At 41.2% G+C, this 22,691-nt stretch overlaps 1 protein-coding gene across 3 annotated transcripts in view; it reads right to left on the reverse strand.

The window, feature by feature from the left end:
- TTC28 (tetratricopeptide repeat domain 28) overlaps nt 1–22,691 on the reverse strand; it is a 565,861-nt gene that overhangs the window by 141,067 nt on the left and 402,103 nt on the right. For all 3 annotated transcript variants that reach the window (XM_069557167.1, XM_069557166.1, XM_069557169.1), the window contains one exon: nt 12,318–12,825. In XM_069557167.1, the coding sequence (XP_069413268.1) occupies nt 12,318–12,825 (508 nt within the window). The remainder of the gene's footprint in view (nt 1–12,317; nt 12,826–22,691) is intronic.

The raw sequence follows: 22,691 nt of genomic DNA on the forward strand, positions 1-22,691 counted from the left end.
CCAGCTTGTGCTTCTTCCAGCCCAGCGTTTTTCATGATGTATATCAGATTACTATTAGGATTTTGTAGGCTTTCTCATATAGGCATGATCAATTATTATTAACAATTCCATTTCTAGTTCCTCCCCTAGTTCTGGATGATGGGGAGGTCAGGGCTGCACATTTCAAGCTTCTAATCATGGGCTGGTCCTTCTGCTCCCATCCAGGAGCCCACCCAGAGTCGCCTCATGAAGTCACAGACAGAGAGAGGGCTGTTTGGGGCAGATGGAGCTGTCAAAGGAGCAGGAATAGACAGATGTCTCAGATGGAAGTGAGGTCTGGGTTTGGGGATTTGGTGTATGATGGTGAAGGCCATGGTCATAGATTAGGATCAAGAAGGGCATAACATTCCAATTCTACTCTACCCGCAGAGAGCAATGTGTTTTTAAAAGTAAACCTTTAATTAAAGTATAATATACAGTCAGAAAGGTATGAAATTTTAAGCATACATTTGAACAAATTTTCAAAAGTGAGCACAGCCATGTAACTACCACCCCAGATCAAGAAGTAGAACAGTACCAGTATCTCTGCAATGCATAAACCATCAAAAGCATTCACTGCCAGTATCGTATTGGTGACTTAGAGACCTGGAATCTTCACCTGTAACAATAAGCTCTCTTGAAATAGAATTCACCATGAAGAAGAACCACAGACGTGATCTGAATGTCTAGCTAAGAGACCCAGTTCAAATGTTCAACTTTTTCCACTGTTATTTTGATTTTCTCAAAAAATTAATCAAAAAGTAAATTCCTCCAGACTGACCTCAAAACAGATGGATTCCTTAAGGAATGAACATGCGACTAAAACAGAGCCAAATGTTTCTACAAGAAATACCCTGCAAAGCCCACTGCAGTCATGCGGCACAGGTCCAGCAGGCAGTGTCCAACACAGATGGCAGGACCTGGGGTCACATCTGCACTCACCATTGCTGGCAAAGCAAATGGCTACACAGGAGCCGCTGCAGATGGAAAGACTCAGGGACAGGCAGGTGTGCCAGCGCCAGGTGTGGGTGGCAGGAGCCAGCAACTAAACCTCATGGTGAGGCTCCCCTGCTCACAGCACAGTGCCAGGCAGCACTGCTCACCCAAAACAGCCACGCAAGAAGGGCTGAACACTCAGTGAATGCCAAAGTGGCAATACCCTCAGAGGCAGTGCCCACCTAAGTCTGGGAAAATGAAACTGTGTTCAGAAATCAATGTTCTCCAAAGTGATCACTCAAGTGTTCCCTTCTGAAGTCCTAACAGAAGTGTTATCAATGCTCAGGACTAGGCTGTCTAATGGGAAATGCCCCCATGGGGGCTTTTGACACATAAACCTATTCAGCTTCACATGTTCATAATCATTTGTGTAAAGAAGAAAAAACCTCCAAGCACTAATTAGAAAGATGGAGCTGTTGTATTTTCCTCCTGATCACCTTATCTTCTTTATTCAGTTCTTGAAGACTCAGCTATTAAAAGAAATTAAGTAATTCATCAAGACCATTTCAATTACCTGCTGCTGATAACATCAGATTACAATTAGCATCTACAAATGAACCAAGTGCCAACTGCCAAGCTGAAACATAAGCTAATTTACTGCTAGACTCTGCCTGCTGGAGACAGAACCCTGGGACCTGGCAGCAAGCATCCACTTCATTATTCCAACAACAGTTTTGCAGCCTCTGCTGCAACCCTCCAAAGTGCAGCGCTGACCAAGATTTACTGCCCCGTCCGTTGCCGCTCACATGTTTACAGACGCGCTGTATCTGTAAGCAAATCACTGCTCCCTTTAAATGGCAATGTCTAGACAAGCAGGGTGACAAATCTTGACCTAAAGGAGAGGATAAATATTATTAATATTTATTAGGTACTGATAGGTGTGGGGTGCAGCGCAAGATGTGCGTGTCACCACTGTAATGAGGGCCTGAATCATTTTCTGTGAGTCCTCTGGTGCTTGATCAGAAAAATCTCCTGCTCTGGTTGACGCTCTCTATTTTTCATTTCTCCTTTCAAACAGGGAAAGCACTTTCTTGTTACTTTTTTTTAGATGTCTAGAAAAATCTGCTTCAGGCTCTGGGACACATTTTTCCCCTTTTCATGACCTGAACAGGAACTGCTCTGAAAGGAAAGCAGAGGTGTGTGGTTTGGCTTCCTACAGCATGGATCTTACTAGACTTTGACAATCTGTGTAGTCTCATCTATGAGTCTCAAGTAAGAACTAACGGTTCAATTAAGTGCATGGGGTTCAGAGGAGGCTGTGAGCTGTTGCAGAAGACAGCAGGTAAACCTGGGTTTGGATCTTGCCTCTGCTGCTTATAAACCGTACGATCCTGGGCCAGTACCTTTACTTCTATGCCTACCACAAGGCTCTGTAGTAAAGATGACATGAAATAACATACGCAAAGTATCTAGTTCAGTGTGAGTAATCAACAGAAAATAGACCCTCCAGGGAAAGAGGAAAGAGGCCTGCTCCCCGCTGATGGTGCCTGTCCTTCGCAGGGAGCACAGGCTGGGACCACCGCTCATGGTGGCCGAGAGCCCTCCAGTGGTGCTTCTTTCATCTTCCTCTGGATGGAGGGTGGGTGCGGCTTTTCGCCCTAGACTAAGTAACCTCAGCATGGTGCCCTCTGGAATCCACCCACCCTTCCAGGGGGAATGCTCCCTCATAGAAGGATCAGTGAACCCCGGAATCAGAGACTGGAAGTCTAGACTCAACTCTGCCTCTTACTGCACAATCTTTGGTGAATTATAGACATTCATTAATCTCTGGAACCTCATCAGTGAAAAGGAATAACAACAATTTACCTCATAGTATACCTCATAAATACCAATCTACTTCATAAAACACAAATGTTATGGAATTACATTGCTGTAGCAAGAACTTCTTTGTGAGGTCTTATGGACCCTTCAGTATCTTAAGTGGCTATTTTGAACGCAGTCTCATAAATCATACTGTGGATTTTCAAAGATAAATACCCAATGAGTGTAAATTAATTACTACCTACAATTACTAACATTTTACTTACAAAGCTAGACCTCTCTCTGCCTAAAGAAAACCCAACATATAAAAATTGAAATGTGAAAAATAGGTAAAAGAGAGTGACTGCCATATGACAGAATTTTTCTCTCTTACAAAAGACGTATTACAAGATTTTTCAGGATATTGTGTTTTACATGTGTTTACAGTAATTATTTAATTCATAAAATGTAATCAGGAATACGATATAATTAAGGTACAATGTCTGTTTGTCATGTATACAACATGTAATACTGTTCCATCTTCCTATGGCAATTTAGAATTTTTTTATTCAAATCGTCAGAGTTTGTAAACATAATTTTTATAAAAGTTATTCAGATGATATTTCTTAAATCCTAGAATTAGAACAGCTGTGAGTCCCACTTCTGGTGACTATTATTTTGCTGTACTGTGCGTATACCCACCAGGATAGCTACCAAACTTTTACCAAAACACATGACTCTCACGTTGGTTTGAAAACATGGGGAAAAAAGAAGGCACATCATTTTATGAGACCTTACTAAATCTTTTATGCTACAGGTCTCTTGAAACCAAATAGATAAAAAAATTTTTAAATCTACCTGGGCTGTGATTTTCTCATACGTAAAATTAATTAATACTCTTGACCTCATAGGTTTGTGGAGATGATTAAATATGAAAATGAATATAAACGTGTGACACAGAGCAGATCTCAATATAAGCTTTTGGTAAATGAAAAACCACGAGCTCTATGGGGACAGGAACTATGCCAGCTTTATTCACAAAAGATACCACAGTGCCTGCCACATAACTAATGTTCAATAAATATTTGTTGTGCAAAAGAATAAATGATTAAGTGAGCAAATAAATTAATGAACATTAGTCCCACACTGCTATATTTAAAGTAGATAACCAACAAGGTCCTACTGTATAGCACAAGGAACTCTGCTCAATATTTTATAATAACCTAAATGGGAAAAGAGCTTGAAAAAGAATAGATGCATGTACTTATGTAACTGAATCACTCCGCTGTATACGTGAAACCAACACATTGTTAATCAACTATATTCCAATATAAAACAAAATAATTTAAAAAACCCCACAAGTCCCATTTCCCTTTCTTTCCCAAATAACCTACTTTCCAGATATCAAACATCTTTTTGACTCAAAAGGCACAGATATTTTAAATTTTTAAATTATTTTCCATAGATAATTGGATATTTCACCCTACGCCCTGTAGAAAAATACTTTTCATTTCTCATGTCTGACCCAATACCAGAAACAGAACCAGCTGTGACACTGTTGCACATGGGAAGTGGTTTCTGAAATATGCTCACTCTTGTATGTATTTCAGGGGCATAGTGGCAAGCGAAGTGGTCACCTTCATCCAGAAAGGGAAAGGAAGAAAAAGAAAAAAGGAAGAAAGGGAAGGAGGAGCCATCCTTCTAATGCGCTCCCTTTTCACTTCCCTAACTGCAGCTTATCTCAAAGTAAAATGAGAAGCATTGCTGCCTGCCTGCACATGAGTGCGAAGACCTGGGATGATAAGAGAAAGAGACTTGACCTGAGTCTTGACTCAGGTGACATGCTTTGCAGCCTAACGGATTTGACTCCACACTACCAAAATAAGAGCCATAAAGAAGGTTACCAAAAAAACCAAACACTACAGAAATAAGATCACGCAACTACCGTTGTTTTGAGCATAAAAAAGACAAGATGAACATTTTTTCAGGCAAAATTTACATTAGCATTATTTTCACAATTAAAACATACTTAGAAAACACCAAGCGATTGTTTGTTGTTCATAAGAAACCTAAAGAGTCTAAATCATTTCCATTTGCTTTATTTTAAATCAACTACAAGGTAGATGGCAAATATTGGTACATGCTGACGCTTACTCCTTCGAAGAAAAGTTATGACCAACCTAGACAGCATATTCAAAAGCAGAGATATTACTTTGCCGACTAAGGTCCGTCTAGTCAAGGCTATGGTTTTTCCTGTGGTCATGTATGGATGTGAGAGTTGGACTGTGAAGAAAGCTGAGTGCCGAAGAATTGATGCTTTCGAACTGTGGTGTTGGAGAAGACTTTTGAGAGTCCCTTGGACTGCAAGGAGATCTAACCAGTCCATTCTGAAGGAGATCAGTCCTGGGATTTCTTTGGAAGGAATGATGCTAGAGCTGAAGCTCCAGTACTTTGGCCACCTCATGAGAAGAGCTGACTCACTGGAAAAGACTCTGATGCTGGGAGGGATTGGGGGCAGGAGGCAAAGGGGACGACCGAGGATGAGATGGTTGGATGGCATCACTGACTCGAAGGATGTGAGTCTGAGTGAACTCTGGGAGTTGGTGATGGACAGGGAGGCCTGGAGTGCTGCGATTCATGGGGTCGCAAAGAGTCGGACATGACTGAGCTGAACTGACCTGACCACCAAGGCCAAAGATTTCTTGTCATCTCCACCTGCTCTTTTTCACCATCTCCGTAAGTTCTATTGGCTTCTCCCTCAGACATGCACAGAAAGCCTCTAAGGTCAAAAAACCTTCTTAGTGACTCAAATCTCTCTCTCCTTGGCTTCTCTGATACAAGTGATATGCCTTCCCCATGCGGTCGCTCTCCTCTCCCTGAGCTCTACCTGGGTCACCCCACCCTCTGTAACCCTGACTCAGGCTCCCTGATTGGCTTTCTTCTCTTACCTTATAGGTGTCATTAGGATGATGCCATCTTAATACTTGTTTCTAGTTCGATTTGTTCATGTTACATCGAGAGAAACACATACTGGGCATGTCCAAAACAAACATACCACGTTTGATAAGGAACAGGTTTTGGCAAGTTTTTCCTGTCAGCTTTCCTGTTTCTTTCCAAAGGCAGCACTATTCTTCCAATCACCAAGGCACAACATCTTGGCATGAGCTTTGACTCATTCAATCTAATCATATAAACACTTACTGGGTTCTCATTATGTCTAAGCAGTTATACTCAGAGATACAGGGACCATGGAGTTGAAAGCTGTTCGTTCACACATCTATCGCGTTTTAATCCAGTGGAGGTAACTATACAAGTATACAAATAACCATATTTTATGATTGAATAGAAAAAGAATAAGAGAAATTTTTAAAGTAGACTCAGGACTCAGACAAGGTAAATAACTTTTCTTGTTATCAAGAGAGGGTTTCAAGAAATGAATGGTGTCTGGGATAATACTAAAATGATGGGCAAACTTTAGACAAGCAAAATAGAGGAACAGAAGTTCTAACTGGAAGAAATAGCTTGAGAAAATACATTAAAGCAAGAAAGGAGAGCCAGGTGGGCTTGATTAGAGAAGATGGAAAAGCAGTTTTAGGTAAAGAGTATGCACAGAGGAGCAGCAGAATTTAAAAATGGAAACCATGATAGCCCCATTTTGAGGTACGGTTTAGGAAGGTTGGTCTACTCTTGACTTGTGGGATGGAGGACACATGGGAGGGAGGGGATGGTAGTGAGGAAAACCCAACTAGTTGGTTGTTGCATCAGACTGGGCAACTAGGGAAGGAGCAAGAAAAAGAAAAAACTTCAGTGAGAATATTTATTTGACAACTACTAGATTGAGTGTCAACTGAAAAAAAGGGGGTGGGGTGGGGTAAGAAATCAATGGTGACTTTAGATTTCTAAGTCAGGATGGTATGACCAAGGTGAATGACAAACCCCTCCCTCCCTAATGTCTGCATTCTAATCCCAGGAAGCTGTGGATATTACTTTACATGACAAAGGGGATTTTGGAGGTATGATTAAACTGTGGATCTTGAAAAGAATATTCTGGATTACTCAAGTGGGCTTGATGTAAACACAGCAGCCTTTTTAAAGAGGGATACAAGAGGAGTTGGGTGGGAAGAGAAGGTAATATGATGACTCAGAGGCAGAGACTGGAGTGGCACACCCTGGAACTGGAGGAAGAGGCCACCAGCCAGCAAACACAGGCAGCCACCAGAAGCTGATTCTTCCCAAGAGCCAAGAAACCAGGCTTGCGAACGCTGACCTCAGCCTGGTGAAATTAATTTCAGTCTCCCAATCTCCAGAACTGTAAGAGAAACCATTTGTGTTGCCTGAAACCACTAAGCTTGTGGCAACGTGTTACAACAGCAATAAAAAATTAATAGAGATGACTGGAAGAATGGGGCTGTAATCAACAGAATAAAAAGACTAGGAGAAGCAGCTAATTTAGGAAAAAGATATTTCCCATTTGGACTCACAAACTTAGATCAGCATGAAAATCAGATGAAGCATCCACTAGGCAGCTGAAGATGTGAAAACAATCTCAGGCAGCAGGTCAGACCTGGTGAAAACAAGTTTAGAAATGCTGTGTGCTGAAGCAGCAGCTGAAGGTGTGGTGGTACAAATGATAAAGAACGAGATACAAAGAAAGAAGGGGAAAGAATCAGGAACAAGATACAAGAACTCCCACATTTAACACATGGCAATACAATGGAAAAGGGCCATTAAAAATAAAGTAGAGAATCTGAATAATGACACAGAGGGAAGCCCAAGAGGGAAAGTGGGCTAAAAAAAGCAGGTGGCTGAAAAGGATATACATTATGATCCAAGTTTTTAAAAAAGGAACAATCTGTACACACATGTGTATATTTACATATATGATTGTACTACTGTGTGTTTATGTGCACAATAAAAAGGTCTGGAAAGAGTCTAATGAAATTGCTAACAGTAGTTAACTCTGAAGAGTTCAACAGAAGAGAGAATGTACGGGGTGCACCTCCTTTTTCTACTTTATACCCTTTCATAGTGTAAGAATTTTTTACAAAAGTACCACTTTTGTAACTTTTAAAATTGTTTTTTTTTCCCCCTCTTAAAAAAAAAGCCAATGAAGATGGTACAGAAAGAGCAGCCAAGAAGAAAATCAGGACAGTGGTGCTTCCCAGAAACTGGAGGAGGAGAGAATTTTACGGAAGAGTAAAGCCTGCCAAATGTTGTGTACTGATTAGGGAAATTCAGAGGTGAGATCAAGAGATCTTTCAACTGAGCCATCAGGAAATCACCATTGATCTTTTTCAGGGTACACAAGGTACATATCAAATTGTAGTGGGTTAGGAGTCTGGCAGGCGACAGTCCATGGAGTCACAGGTGTCAGACATGACTTTAGCAACTAAACCACCACCAAAAATTAGTCCATCCTAAAGGAAATCAACCCTGAATATTCACTGGAAGGACTGATGCTGAAGCTGAAGCTCCAATACTTTGGCCACCTGATGGGAAAGACCGTGACGCTGGGAAAAACTGAGGGCAGGAGAAGGGGATGACAGAGGATAAGATGGTTAGATGGCATCACTGACTCAATGGATTAAAGTTTCAGCAAACTCTGGGAGATAGTGAAGGACACGGAAGCCTAGTGTGCTGCAGTCCATGGGGTGGCAAAGAGTCGGACATGACTGAGCCACTGAACAATAACAAAACAGATAGGAGGAGCTCCGCTTCCAGTAATGGAGGAGCAGCTCCTCTCAGACACACCCACCTACAAATAACAGTTAAGAGTCTGACAGGGGGCAGGAGGGTTGGTGTGGAAGGGGCAGGGGGCTAGTACAGAGAGGGAAGGGGAAGGAACTTACCTAAAAACATTGGTGTGCAACCAAAAGCAATGAGAAATTGTTAGCAAGGTTGGAGTTGGCTCTTTACAGAAGGGAATGGCATTAGGTGAGTTTCCCACTTTGGAAATGCCAGAGGGCATTTTGTGGTGGCAGGGACCAGAGGGCAAGCCCCATTAGAGCTATGTGGTGAGGCTAAAACTCAAGTATGCATGCACCATCTTTCTGGTTTGAAAACATACAGGCAAAATCCCAGAGAGAGTCACAGTGAGTGGGGAGCCTTGAATTCTGAGTATAAATTCTACACAAATCTCTGTTTAACTCATGAAATACGCATGTGTGTGTGTATGTGTTAGTCACTCAGTCATGTCTGACTCTGTGACCCATATGGACTGGGCCCGCCAGACTTCTCTGTCCATGGAATTCTCCAGGCAAGAATACTAGAGTGTTGCCATTCCCTTCTCAGGGGATCTTCCCAGCCCAGGGATCAAACCCAGGTCTCCAGCGTTGCAGGTAGATTCTTTACTGTCTGAGCACCTGGGATCTAAGCAACTCCATGAAAGCTGAAAGACTGAACAGACATTTTAGCTGCCTGAAATCACAGGGAAGACAGAATCTGGAGTTTGAATTAAGTTAACTGGTAAAACAACAACAAAAGTCAATACTGTTAAGAAAACTGTATCAGAATCCAGAGTCCTTCTAAAGTATCACTGACAATGTTGGAAATAATTCCATATCAAAAAGTACATTAAAATGTGACTAAAAACTCGAAAAAAAGGCAATCAATGCAAAACTCTGTGACTACACTACAAACCACTGAATCACACACCTTAAAGGGATAAATAGTATGCTATGTGAATTATACCTCAATCAAGCTATTAAAAAATAAAGACAACAACAGGCAATCAAAAGGGTGTAACTCTGAGATGATCCACATGGAACTAGAAGCAAGATTTTATAAGCTTTTGTAATAACTAGCGCTGCCTATGAGAAGGAAAATATACATGTAATGAATAAACACATATATCTTAGGAAAACTGAAATATTAATTAAAAGAACCAAATGGAAATTCTAGAGCTAAAAATTATTATATCTAAATTTTAATATGCACTTACGCAGTAAAGAATTAACCTTGCCCAGAGAGGTCCAGCCTTTACCGGTGGCTCTCAGAGGCACTCTATAAGCCCCTAGACTGCCCAGTCTAAGAGTCTTTGTTTACCTGAGGGCATTGGCCATGCCAGACAGTGGATGCTAACAATATATAACCATCAACTACCTTGACCAAAACAGCACCTGCAGAGACACCCATTGCAATACTACAAAGTATGTTCTCTGACTACAATGGAATTAAACTAGAATTTGATAACAATAAAGTATCTAGGAAAATCACAAATGTTTTAAATTAAACAGCACTTCTAAACAACAAAGGGTTTAAAGGGAAATCACAAATATTTTGGAAAATAATTTAAACCCAATGAAAGCAAAAACATATCAAAAATTATTGGATGCAGCTAAATCAGTGATTAGAGGAAATTTTATATTTTTTAATGCTTATATTAGAAATAAGAAAGGTCTAAAATCAATGACCTAAATTACAACCTTGAGAGGCTACAAAGAGGACCCAAAGAAAGTGGCAGAAAGAAAATACTAAAAATGAAACCAAAAAAATGAAATTAAAAAATAAGACGAGCAATAGAAAAAAAATTAACAACAAAAGTTGGTTCTTTAAAAAGATCAAGAAAATGGATAAATCTCTAGTTAGAATAATCTAGAAAAGGATGAGGGGGCTGTTGTACAGGTATAGAATACAAACTACCAATAACAGAAATGAAACAGGGCATATCCTGCCAGCATTAAAACGAAAACACAGAAGTATTACAAACAACTTTATGCCAATACATCCAACAATTTATATGAACAAAGTCTTTGGAAAATACAGCTAATCAAAACGATAGATTTCTGACACAAGATGAACTGTCCAACAGGCACAGCCTTCTACCCTCCAGGTTCCAAGCCCCCCAACCTCTCCTACATGCCACTGCTCAACTTGTCTTCTTAAAACATCTAGTCAGTGTTCTCCCTCCTACATTTCAAAATCTTCAGTTCCTGTTCGCTAGCAGTTCCTTGCCTACTTTTCATAATAATCTTATAATCTTCTACCATCCTCTAGCACATTCCTGAAGGCTAATCATGCCACCGTCCCTCAGATAGGCCAACCTATCATACCAAATTCCTTGTATCACATACCCCTTGCCATTAATGCCATCCCATTTCTGGCCAAATCTCAACTATCCTTCAAGGTTCACCTGGGTGCCATGCCCTCCAAGAAGCCTTCCAGACTATTCCCACGCCTCAGGGATTCCCTTCTGGGAATTTCATGGCAACACAACATCATTAACTCTGCTTTGTAGGGAGTCTGCTGTTGCCCTAGGTATTAGTCTTATTTTAGCAACTAAATTATAAGTTCTTTGAGGGCAAGGATTTTTTTTTTTCAAACTTCTCTATCACTTGAGGCAATTATTCCAGGATTCAGCACACAGTAATGATTCAATAAATACCTGAAATCTGTTGAATGAATATGTAATACCAAGAACTTATTTCTGCAGTTTGTATCAGACTCTCCAGGTTCTCATTCTGATCTCGTCTTCAGTGTCATCTTCAGGGATTTGTCAGACTTATTCTAACAATCGTATTAATGAAACGTATGGTTACAGTAAGTGGAGGCAGAGGGGAGGAAGAAGTAGTGCTAAAATTATATGAAGAGAAGTATGGTTTTGTAGGTCACATAAGCAAAGGGGACTGAGTTTTACACTGCATTGCCGCTATCTGCTAAGCATACGCTGGTACCAGCAAGTTCACTGTCTCCTTGTCCTCTCCCATCTGAGTTCCTGCAGCACAAACCATAGGCTCCAGGCTCAAGGATGACTGCAGCTTATACCTCTGAACACATCTGTTCTCTTGGTTCATTATGTACCCACATCTGCTTGGGTACAGAGAAAAGCTACCAATATCTTCTAAGAAGTAGCCAGACACTAATACTTATTACCTCTTACCATTCCTTATAAATTCATCCAAATATATAAAAATCTTAACTGTAACCAAGTATTGGAGTGGCCAAAAAATTCATTCAGGTTTTTCCAAAAGATGTTATGGAAAAACCCAAACAAACCTTGTGCCCAACCCAGTGTGTGTATCAAAACACACTGCAAATTTCTTAAAATTTAAAAAAAATAATAATAATTATACATTTACACTAATACTATAAATATCATTTGTGACTATACACACATTGAGAGGAAAAAATACATTTCCTTCATGTTAAAGTCACCAAGTAAAGAAATCTCTCTAAACAAAAATCCTCTCAAATTCCTTTCCATTGATGACTTCCTAGCAGCTTCCCTTTCATTTAAACCAAACATAGCTTTATATCTGCATTTCATCCCCCTTCTCTCTAATTAGATAAATCTGCTCGCTCCTCTCTCTAGACAGATTAAAAGGCTGGGGTGTTTTGTTTTCCAGTATTTCAGCATTCTAATGTTCACAGCACTGGGATGACAGAAAAGATCCTGTCATTTTGAGCAGGCAGGCTCCAAGGAAATATATCTGAAGGAAGATATAACACAAGCAATGAGGACTACTGGAAATAAACACACAGATTCCTGTCAAAGATAGCGGGTCACTCCAGCAACTTCCAGTCCATGGCCCTGACCCTGGTCCCGCAAGGAAGCCTGTACTTACCCAGATTGGAAGATGCTCGCCCCTCTGCAGCCCGGTCCTTGAGATCCTCAGCAATGCCCAGCTGCTGCTCGTGGTACTGTTTGGCCCTCTCCAAATCCTGCATGCACCTGGCAGCGTGGCCCAGGCCAGCGTAGGCCCGCATCTCTATGGCCTTCTCCATCAGCTCCTGAGCCAGCTCCAGCACGTAATTGTGGTAAGACATGGCCTTGTCAAAGTTCCTCCTGTAGTGATAGGCACTGCCCAGATTGCTGTAGGCCCGGGCTTCTTCTCGCTTGTTCCCCAAGTCCTTGGCTATCTTCAGATGCTGCTCATGGCACTGCACAGCATTCTCAAAGTCACCCATGGCAATATACACAGCTCCCATGTTGCCGAGTTCTCGGGCTTCAGAAAGCTCATCTTTGGATTGCTTGGCGAGAAGAACACACTGTTTGTGACTGGCCAGTGCATTGGGGTAATCTCCAATGGCTGTGTACACGTGGCCCAGACTGCTCAGGGCTGATGAAGCTGCCTGGAGAGAAAGGATAAGGCAGAGAAAAGAAAGCACATCAGAAAATGGCTTTGGTTTGTTTCAGCAGATAAAATGTTTGAGAGTTTGCCTGTAACCATCCAATACAATTTCCAATGGTGTCTCTATCAGAGGTCTGCAGACCTATGCAGAACTGAAAAACAGCGCTTTCACTCAGCAAGTTCCTAATAAAAGACAATGGCAATTTAATCCGTAACTTCCAATACCGAATCTCACAGAAACAGGTTGTGTGTCATGTACCTTTCATCTTAAAGACTTGACATGTTTAATATTGTGATATTATATCTCTGTTAATAGCTATTAACCTCTGCAGTTACAAGAAAATGTTGAAGAAAATTAAAATTAATTATTACATGTAATGTAACACAGGACATTCACAGGAGAACTCCATGCACGGCTCTTTGCACTCCTGGGCATTTCTCAATTCTTGTCTTCTCCCAACCCAAATGGACACACTAACAGCAAGGGAGATATCAAGAATGATGATGGAGAATTCTGTGACCCAGGACCCACTGGAGGGTCCTGTTCTCTTATCTTTGCCCCCTCAGTGTGACTTCATCAGTGCTGTCTGTGGTGGAGGGCTTAGATGAGATGAGAACCAGAGGAAAACGACAGTCACAACTGTAGCTGTGAATGGGGCGGTCCCCAGGGGCCTCCCCACCGCTTTTGCTGTTCTTGTCTCTAGCCTTTTCTGGCCTCGGCCTCTTTGCAGAAAGATGCTATCTTCCTGGTCGCCTCACACTGCTCGCCACTCAAGCAGTTGTTGTCTAAAGAAAAGAACATGGCCTCTTTTTTGTCTTAAAGGTTTTAATGAAAATGCCTCTTTATTGGTATAGTGAACCAAAGGGAAACAAATGTAACTAAGGAGATGTTACGTGGGTCCATGGGTTTGAGGACCTTACTAAGTGCAGACAGCCTTAGATTCTCACCTCTAGTTTCTAACTCCTTTGCAGAGACATAGAAGCAAGTTACACTGCACATTTCCTGCCCTTCTTTTCATTCAGCAACTTGCCTGTCCTCCCCTCCCTTCTCACCAAACCTATAGCTGGAGCCACGTAGCCCCCTTTCTTTGGGATGCTCCCTCCCTCTACCATGAACATGTGATCCTGGCAGAACGAATGGTAAAATAAACTGTCACAAACGGTCAAGCAATCTTCACGAGGGCCCCCAGGCTAGGGAAGGCCATCCCACCTGGAGCCAGGGCACTGCTTTATCAGATGTGCTCCACGTCTGTGTGTTTCAGAACGTGTTTACTAATATTTTATAGCTGTGAGTGATTCGCTACTTTATTTCTTTGCCTCTGAAATAGAGACTTGAGACTGACCATCTTCACGATGCTTGCAAATTGTCTATTTGCCAAAGGTTCCATACAGCTTTAAGCTTCTTTTATCATTTCACAGATGGTCCAACAAAAAGACTGAGGAAAACGGAGAGGAAATAAACACTTAGAAATGTACTTTTTTTGCATTTTTTTCTGAGTGGTGGAGAGCAGAAACAATTCCGTGAACATCACAATCCTACAGCAACGTGATTCTGGCAGAAGCAGCAATGATGTCACCCAAGAGCATGCCACTTGGACGTGAACTGGCCTCTGGTTCCTACTTTGGGAACCTCTTTGGGATCAGAGGTTAAGACTTCATGTCAGCACATTGCACATGGGCCTTTCTACTGCTCACAGCTCCCCACCCCACGCCCGATGAGCTTCTATCCTCCCTGCCGCAGGCCCAGGGGCTCAGTCCCTCTCTCTTCCGTCTGTAACTGGCCCTCCCCTCCTTACTCTCAGGGGTCCTTCTATGCCCAAGTGGGGCTAGAGAGAACACAGTCAACAAACCCTCCCATCTGCAAATCTTTGTTGCTCTCAAAGTAAAACACATGGCTCTTTCACTCTAGAGCTAGTGTAACTTAGAATCAGACGCACGTGGTTCAAAACTGTACTGCTGTTTCCGAGTTCTGGGATCTTTAAAAACTTCACTTTTCTGAGCCTCGGTTTTCCAGACAGATGTTTCTAGGACCCAGCAGTAAGCCAGGAACTGAGTGTTTTCAAACTTAGCCATGAGCCTTTGTCAAATGTGTAAACCATAAATAATTCACTAGGTAATTCCAAACAGTAGGTCTGGTTGGAGGCAATGAGCCCTTGAACACTGCAGGGAATAGATTTATAAGGCCTGGGGCAGGCACAGCACCCCAGGCATCACTGTTCTTAGAAACTTCTGGTTTATGGCAACTCCAAATGACAGCCCAGGGATCTTCTGCTTCTGGTTCTTCATTTCTGTAAATGCCAGAGAGACACAGGAGCTCATTTGCTCAAGCTCTCCTGAACATAAGGAAAGGGAGTACTGGGGCATTTCCCTTCTGGGGTGTGAGGGAAAGAGGGAAGAATGACTGCATTAGCTCTTCCCTGGCACCTGCCAGTCGCAGGCAGCACCATCAGGCTGGGACTCCTCATGTGTGTGTCCCGGAAACCGGCAGCTCCAGACAGGACAATATAGTTTGTGAAGCACACATCACAGCCTCCGAAATGAGAAAGGCTGCTTGACGCAGTACAGGAATGGAACAGGATGTAGAGTCAGAGGCCCTGTCTGTGTCACCCTGGTAAGTCATTCAGCTGCTTCACCTGTGTTTTCTTTATATGTAAACTGTTCTGATAATGACAGCACGTGTGCTTCCCAGGGTTAGGATGGGATCAGATGAAGCAGTACATGCGAGTGTCCTGAGTAAACTGAAGTTCTCTGTAAATGCATCACTAAGGTGTGGACGGATGTTTTATGACTGTAAGCTGGCAGGGCTGAGCTCTGCTACCAGAGCAGAAGCTAGTAACAGTACTGAAAACATCAGTCATTGTGACCAAACATCTATATTCCTATCAGTTGCCACTGGAAATGAAGGTCAGTGTTTTACAGCCGCTGGGCAAATAACATGTGATGATATTTATCAGCTAAGTGAATTACAAATTAATCACTTGTCTTTGTTCCTGTTCCTTCAGAACAAGCTTAGATCTGAAACAATAGTTTCAGGCTGTTAACGAGAATATGAAGACCCACTATCTAGGGGACTCACAAGCCCCACCTCAAGCAGATGCTATACTTGCCACTAAGGTTCACACTGCCTTTGTATATTAATCTCACTGAGATTTCTGTGCTAGAATAGCAGCAGCTGCTTCCCACAGTGGAAACATTTTGGAACATCTGTATTTGAATATCAAAATGCACACAAATAGTTATGCTAACAAACTATCTGGTTGGAATAAGACAACACTTTTCTCTTTTTACAAAAGATAAATTACTCATGTTCTTGCCAAAGCATGATTTCCAGCTGCAGACTTCACACACAGGAGTCATTACCCCTTGCTCTGTAACCTGAGTATTTGCAGAAGAACTGCACCTGATGAGTCCTTTCATGGGACATGAAGCTAGAGAAGGAAACTGGCTCATATTTTTTCAAACCATATTTAAGGACTTCCAGTTTGGGACATAAAACAGACACAGTCTAAAACTACCTGGGTTGCAAAAAACTGGACACGACTTAGCAACTGAACAACAACAAAACTACCCCAACCATAACCACATTGATGATACTACTATTAAACATTATTTTGAAGAATTAAACATGCTTTCTTTCACAGCTAGAATGTTTTTCCCCTTATTTTATGTATTTTCATAAGGGTTATACTTTGTGGGATGATTAAACACACATATAGAGAATATTTGACATAATTGCTGATTAATTGCATATAGTTTTAAGAATAGGGGAAATACTCCCACAACTAGTACCAGAAATGCACTTTTTCATCTTTACTGTCCCAATCCACACACACCTTGTATCCCCTGCCAGTTCAGTGCCCATGAACCCAAGGCATTGAGTTAACCACCTGCAACCCAAAAGGCAGAGGGATGGAGAAGAATAGGGACAGACTCTGGAATCAGGCATGTACGGGTTCAAAGGGAAAACTACATCATATTGCACAAGTTATGCCACATCTCCGAGCCTCAGTTTCTTTATATGTAAATGGAAATATTAATATTTTGCAGTGCTCTGATGAGTACAACGTAAGATAGAAATTGTAAAGAGCCCTTTTCAGGGCTCACAGAAGATGCTGAAAATGTTTAATTTTCATTTATTTACCTACCCTAACCAAGACAACACTCACTTAGTGTCAATCACTCAGTCATATCTGACTCTTCGTGACCCCATGGACTGTAGCCCTCCAGGCTCCTCCGTCCATGGGTTTCTGCAGGCAAGAATATTGGAGTGGGTTGCCATTCCCTTCTCCTGCGGATCTTCCCAACCCAGCGGTCTCATTTCAAAGACGTGGTAGAAGACAGATGACCAGAAAATAGAACGTGATGTTATGTTACCAAAACTAAAAGACAACACAAGAAGCTTGCCCCACTGATGACGGGAACAGTTATTATCTTCATATGCTAAAGCATATTGCTCATAATACTCTTCTGCTAAGGTAGGAATAAGAAAATTCACCCTTTACTCCAGGTCATTTTAGAATCATTGGTATATGCAATACAAAATGTTGGTAAAAATACAAAATGTTGGTAAAAGCACTTTAAGTGGTCAAAACTGACAAAGATTAGAATGTCTGGGGTCTGTCGGGTGGTTCATTTCCTTAGTCACTCATATACTCAAGAAAATTCTCTAGACTTACACAAACAGAATCAACTAATTTTGACAAATGAGCAAAAGTAATTCAAAGGTGAAAGGACAGTCTTTTCAAAAAATGGTGCTGAAACAACTGGTCATCTAGATGCAAGGAAAGCAAATCTAGACACAGACTTTACACCTCACATACAAACTGACTCAAAGTGGATCACAGTACATGTAAAGTGCAGAACTATAAAACTCGTTAGAGATAGGAGAAATTCTAGGGGACCTGGAGTCTGGCAATGAATTTATAGATAAAACACCAAAGGCATGACCCATGAAAGAAAAAATTACTAAGTTGGATTTCACTAAAATTAACAACTGTGCCCAGTGAAAAATATGGCTAGGAGACTGAGGAGACAAGCTACAGGCTGGGAGAAGATATTTGCAAAACATTTATCTGACAGAGGACTTGTATCTGTATCCAAAATATATCAAACATTCAAACAAACAAACAAAACCCCTTAAAACACAACAAGAAAACAATCCAACTTCAAAATGGACAAAAAACCTGAAAATACACCTCACCAAAGAAGATACAGTTATCTTCAGTATCCACAAGGCATTGGATCCAGGACTGCAGCAGGTACCAACACCTGTGGATGCTCAAGTCCCTCATGTAAAATGGTATGGCATGTACATACAACCTATGCACATCTTCCCATATTCTTTAAATTAACTGTAGATGACTTATAATGCCTAATATAATGTAAATTTGGCTTCGCTGGTGGCACAGTTAGTAAAGAATACACCTGCAATGCAGGAGACCTGGGTTCAATCCCTGGGTTGGGAATATCACCTGGAGGAGGGCATGGCAACCCACTCCAGTATTCTTGCCTGGAGAATCCCCATGGACAGAGGAGCCTGGCGGGCTATAGTCCGTTGGGTTGCAAAGAGTTGTACATGACTTAGCAACTAACAACAGCATACATAATGTAAATACAAGGTAAATAGTCACTCAGTTCAGTTCAGTTGAGTCGCTCAGCCGTGTCTGACTCTGCGATCCCATGAATTGCAGCACACCAGGCCTCCCTGTCCATCACCAACTCCCGGAGTTCACTCAAACTCACGTCCATCGAGTCAGTGATGCCATCCAGCCATCTCATCCTGTCATTCCCTTTGCCTCCTGCCCCCAATCCCTCCCAGCATCAGAGTCTTTTCCAATGAGTCAACTCTTCGCATGAGGTGGCCAAAGTACTGGAGTTTCAGCTTTAGCATCATTCCTTCCAAAGAACCGGTGAACAATAAGTTCAAATTTTGCTGTTTGGAACTTTCTGGATTTTTTTCCCAAATATGTTTAACTTGTGGTTTGTTGAATCTATACACGCAGAACCTGTGGATATGGAGGGCTGACTATATATATATGGCAAAGAAGCATATGAAAAGATGCCCGCAGCATGTGTCATCAGAGAACTGCAAGTTAAAACAACGAGATACCTACACACCTATCAGAACACTGAAAATCCAACACAACTGACAACATCAAATCCTGACGAGGATGTGAGCAATAGGAACTCTCACTGACTGCTAATGGGAATGTAAAATGGGATAGCCACCTTGGAAAATATTTGGGTCATTTCCTACAAACACACTCATAACATATGATCCAGTAATCATGCTCCCAAGTATTTACCTTAAGGAAATGAATATTTATGTCCACCCACAAACATGCACATGTATGTCTGCAACACCTTCGTTCATAATGGTTACAAGCTGGAAGCAACCAAGATGTCTTTCAATAGGTGAACAGACAAATAAAACTTGGTATATCTTTAGAATGGAATATTATTCAGCACTGAAAATAAATGATCTATCGAGCCACAAAGAGACATGAGGGAAACCTTAAATGTATATTGTTGATGAAAGATTCCAATCTTAACAAACTACACACTATGTAATCTCACCTATATGATCCTCTGGAAAAGGCAAAACTACAGAGAAAGCAAAAGGCTCGGTGGTTTCAGTGGGGGGAGAGGATACAGCACAGGGGGTTTAGGGCCACGAGCCTATTCTGCATGACATTATAATTATGTACACAGTGCATCACATGTTGGTCAAAACTCACAGGTTGTGTAACATCAATAGTGAACCCTAGCATAAACTATGAACTTCAGTTAATAATAATATATTAACTATCGGTTTGTCAATTGTAACAAATGTACCACATTAGTGTAAGATGTTACTAAGAGGGGCAACTGAATGGGAAAAGAGACAGAATGTGAGAATTCTCTGTACTATCTGCTCAATTCTCTGTAAATCTACAATTGCTCTAAAATGAAGTCTATTAGTTAAAAAATTAATAAATAAATTGGAGTTTTCCTCACTGGGGGAGTGGGCAATTCTAGGAAATGGAAACAACACCAGCAAAGGCATGAAGTATGACAGAGAGTACAGTGACTAGAGACCAAAAAACCAGTTAGACCTGGGAGAGGGGATGTACTGGGGAGAAGTCTGAAAGGTAAGTTTGGATAAATTCTATCAATTTGTAAAAATTCTATCAATTTGTAAAATCTAAAATATATTCCATGCATGTTATTTCATTTAATCATTATAAAAACCCTCTTAAGTGTGTTATTATTAAATCCATTTGTGAGATAACGCTAGACTCAGATAAAATGACATGCCTGAAAATACACAACTAATAGCAAAGCCAAGGTTCACATCCACAGACATCAGACTCCAGCTCTTATGCTCATACACGCAGCTTATCCTCTACTGAAGAATTTATGATCCACCCATGGGGCAATAACCACCACACATTTAAGCAGGAGACTGACAGGATTAGATTCATATTTTCACATATTTCCACAAAGTAGCTGAAAAGGAGGGAGACTGGTACTAACAACAACATGTTTAACTAAAATAATGACTAATTAGAATACAATAAGATCTATGTTAGGCACTAATGATATAAGGGTGGAGAAGGGAAACCTTAAATGTATATTGTTGATGAAAGATTCCAATCTTAACAAACTACACACTATGTAATCTCACCTATATGATTCTCTGGAAAAGGCAAAACTACAGAGAAAGCAAAAGGCTCGGTGGTTTCAGTGGGGGGAGAGGATACAGCACAGGGGGTTTAGGGCCATGAGACTACCCACTCCAGTATGCTAGCCTGGAAAATCTCACAGACAGAGGAGCCTGATGGGCCACAGTCTATGAGGTTGCAAGGATCGGACACAACTTAGCAACTAAACCCCTCCATGATATTGGGGTAGGCTTTAGGGATATTCACAAGTTTGCTGGCATCTCTGCATCAAAGCAGGTAAGACTGCACCTCCCTGCCTGCAAGAAGTCAGGTATGAGTGGCAATACGACCTTTTTTTGGCCAATAAATGTGCTCACATCCATGTAAAGCTTTAAGAACCAGTGCAGGCTTCACCACATTTCCTCTTCTCCTTGCTACACACTGCTCCTCCCGAACTGAACTTCAAATGACAATCACAGCATTGTGGAACAGAGCCCTGGCAGACTTATAACACACACACAGCAGGCACAAGAAATCAGGCACTAAGATTTGGGAACTGACTATTATTGCAGCATAACCTCGTCTACCCTGACCACAATACTGAGCATAAATTAATCATTTTCATGCTCCAGTCACTATCTATCTAGTGGTTCAATTATTTGAATTACCACAGGTTTTTATATGATGGAATTTTAGTCATTTTTCTAGAAAAACTAAATTTGAGGAGAACTGGGTACTAAATACAGAAACTTAGCTAATCTTTAAAAATCTGTATTAATCTGTAGACCCCAAAACAAGGGTCTACTTGGTAGTTATTTATCCACACTGCAGATCAATTTAGGAGGAATTAATAGCCAACCAAATACAAACCTGTAGAAAGTGAAGACTGAGTCATGTTCTGCAGGGTCTATACACTCCCTACAATCTTAAATGACATCCACTCTCCATATAATGAATGTACCATAGCCTGAAAAATCTACCCTTGGTCAGCAATTGAGCTGATGAAGTAATTCTGTACAAAAAGTTACAATAATCACTAATGTCCAGAGTGGCTCACTCAATAGTCACACAAAACCAACCAGACAAAATAATAAAAAAGTGTATAATCTATGTTGTTGAGGACGCTGTCCATGATACCACCTGATGTCATCTTCACAAGAATCAATGGAAAACTCTCCTTCAGAGTCAATGCTTCTACAAAGCAGCTGCTACGGTTTTATCTTAAGAAAAATGTGAATCTTATAAGTGGTCATGTTTACCTCTTTGTTTCAGTCACCAGGAAGCTTATGATTTAATACAGAGCCTTCTTTTAACAGCCAGATAGAATTCTGTAATAGGTACCAAGTCTGCCCTGGCTTCAGCATGTGATAGGATCCTAATCTTCTCATTACTCTGATTTCTTCCCTTTCATGTTTTGTTTCCTGCTTCCACAAATCCTTCTTGGATTGCAACAAAGAAAAAACAAATCAGCAAAACACAAACAAAAAACAGTTAAATATTAAGGCTCTTGGTAGGGAGAAAGCTTCCTGAAATGGGATCGCTAAGAATTGTGAACTCACAGCCACAGCCTAAAGAAGAGACTTAAACACCGCATAAATAGGGAAAATTTTAATTAGATGATCTTTAGCAGTCTTCTAGATAGCATATTAAAAAGCAGAGACATTACCTTGCCAACAAAGGTCTGTCTAGTCAAAGCTATGGTTTTTCCAGTAGTCATGTATGGATGTGAGAGATGGACCATAAAGAAAGCTGAGCATCGAAGAATCGATGCTTTTGAACTGTGGTGTTGGAGAAGATTCTTGAGAGTCCCTTAGACTGCAAAGAGTTCCAACCAGTCCATCCTAAAGGAAATCAGTCCTGAGTGTTCACTGGAAGGACTGATGTTGAAGCTGAAACTCCAGTACTTTGGCTACCTGATGCGAAGAGCTGACTCATTTGAAAAGACCCTGATGCTGGGAAAGATTGAGGGCAGGAGGAGAAGGTGACGACATAGGATAAGATGATTGGATGGCATTAAAGATTCAATGGACATGAGTCTGAGCAAGCTCCAAGAGCTGGTGATAGACAGGGAGGCCTGGGGTGCTGTAGTCCATAGGGTCACAAAGAACTGGACACGACTGAACAACTGAACTGAATACCATAGTTGGAATAGCTGGTTTGAATCTACTACTATGAGCTTAGAGAGCCATTAGTGATGGTTATAACTTCTCCAGAGCAACCTGTC

This window comes from Ovis canadensis, chromosome 17 (assembly GCF_042477335.2).
Source record: "Ovis canadensis isolate MfBH-ARS-UI-01 breed Bighorn chromosome 17, ARS-UI_OviCan_v2, whole genome shotgun sequence".
NCBI classification, from domain to species: Eukaryota; Metazoa; Chordata; class Mammalia; order Artiodactyla; family Bovidae; genus Ovis; species Ovis canadensis.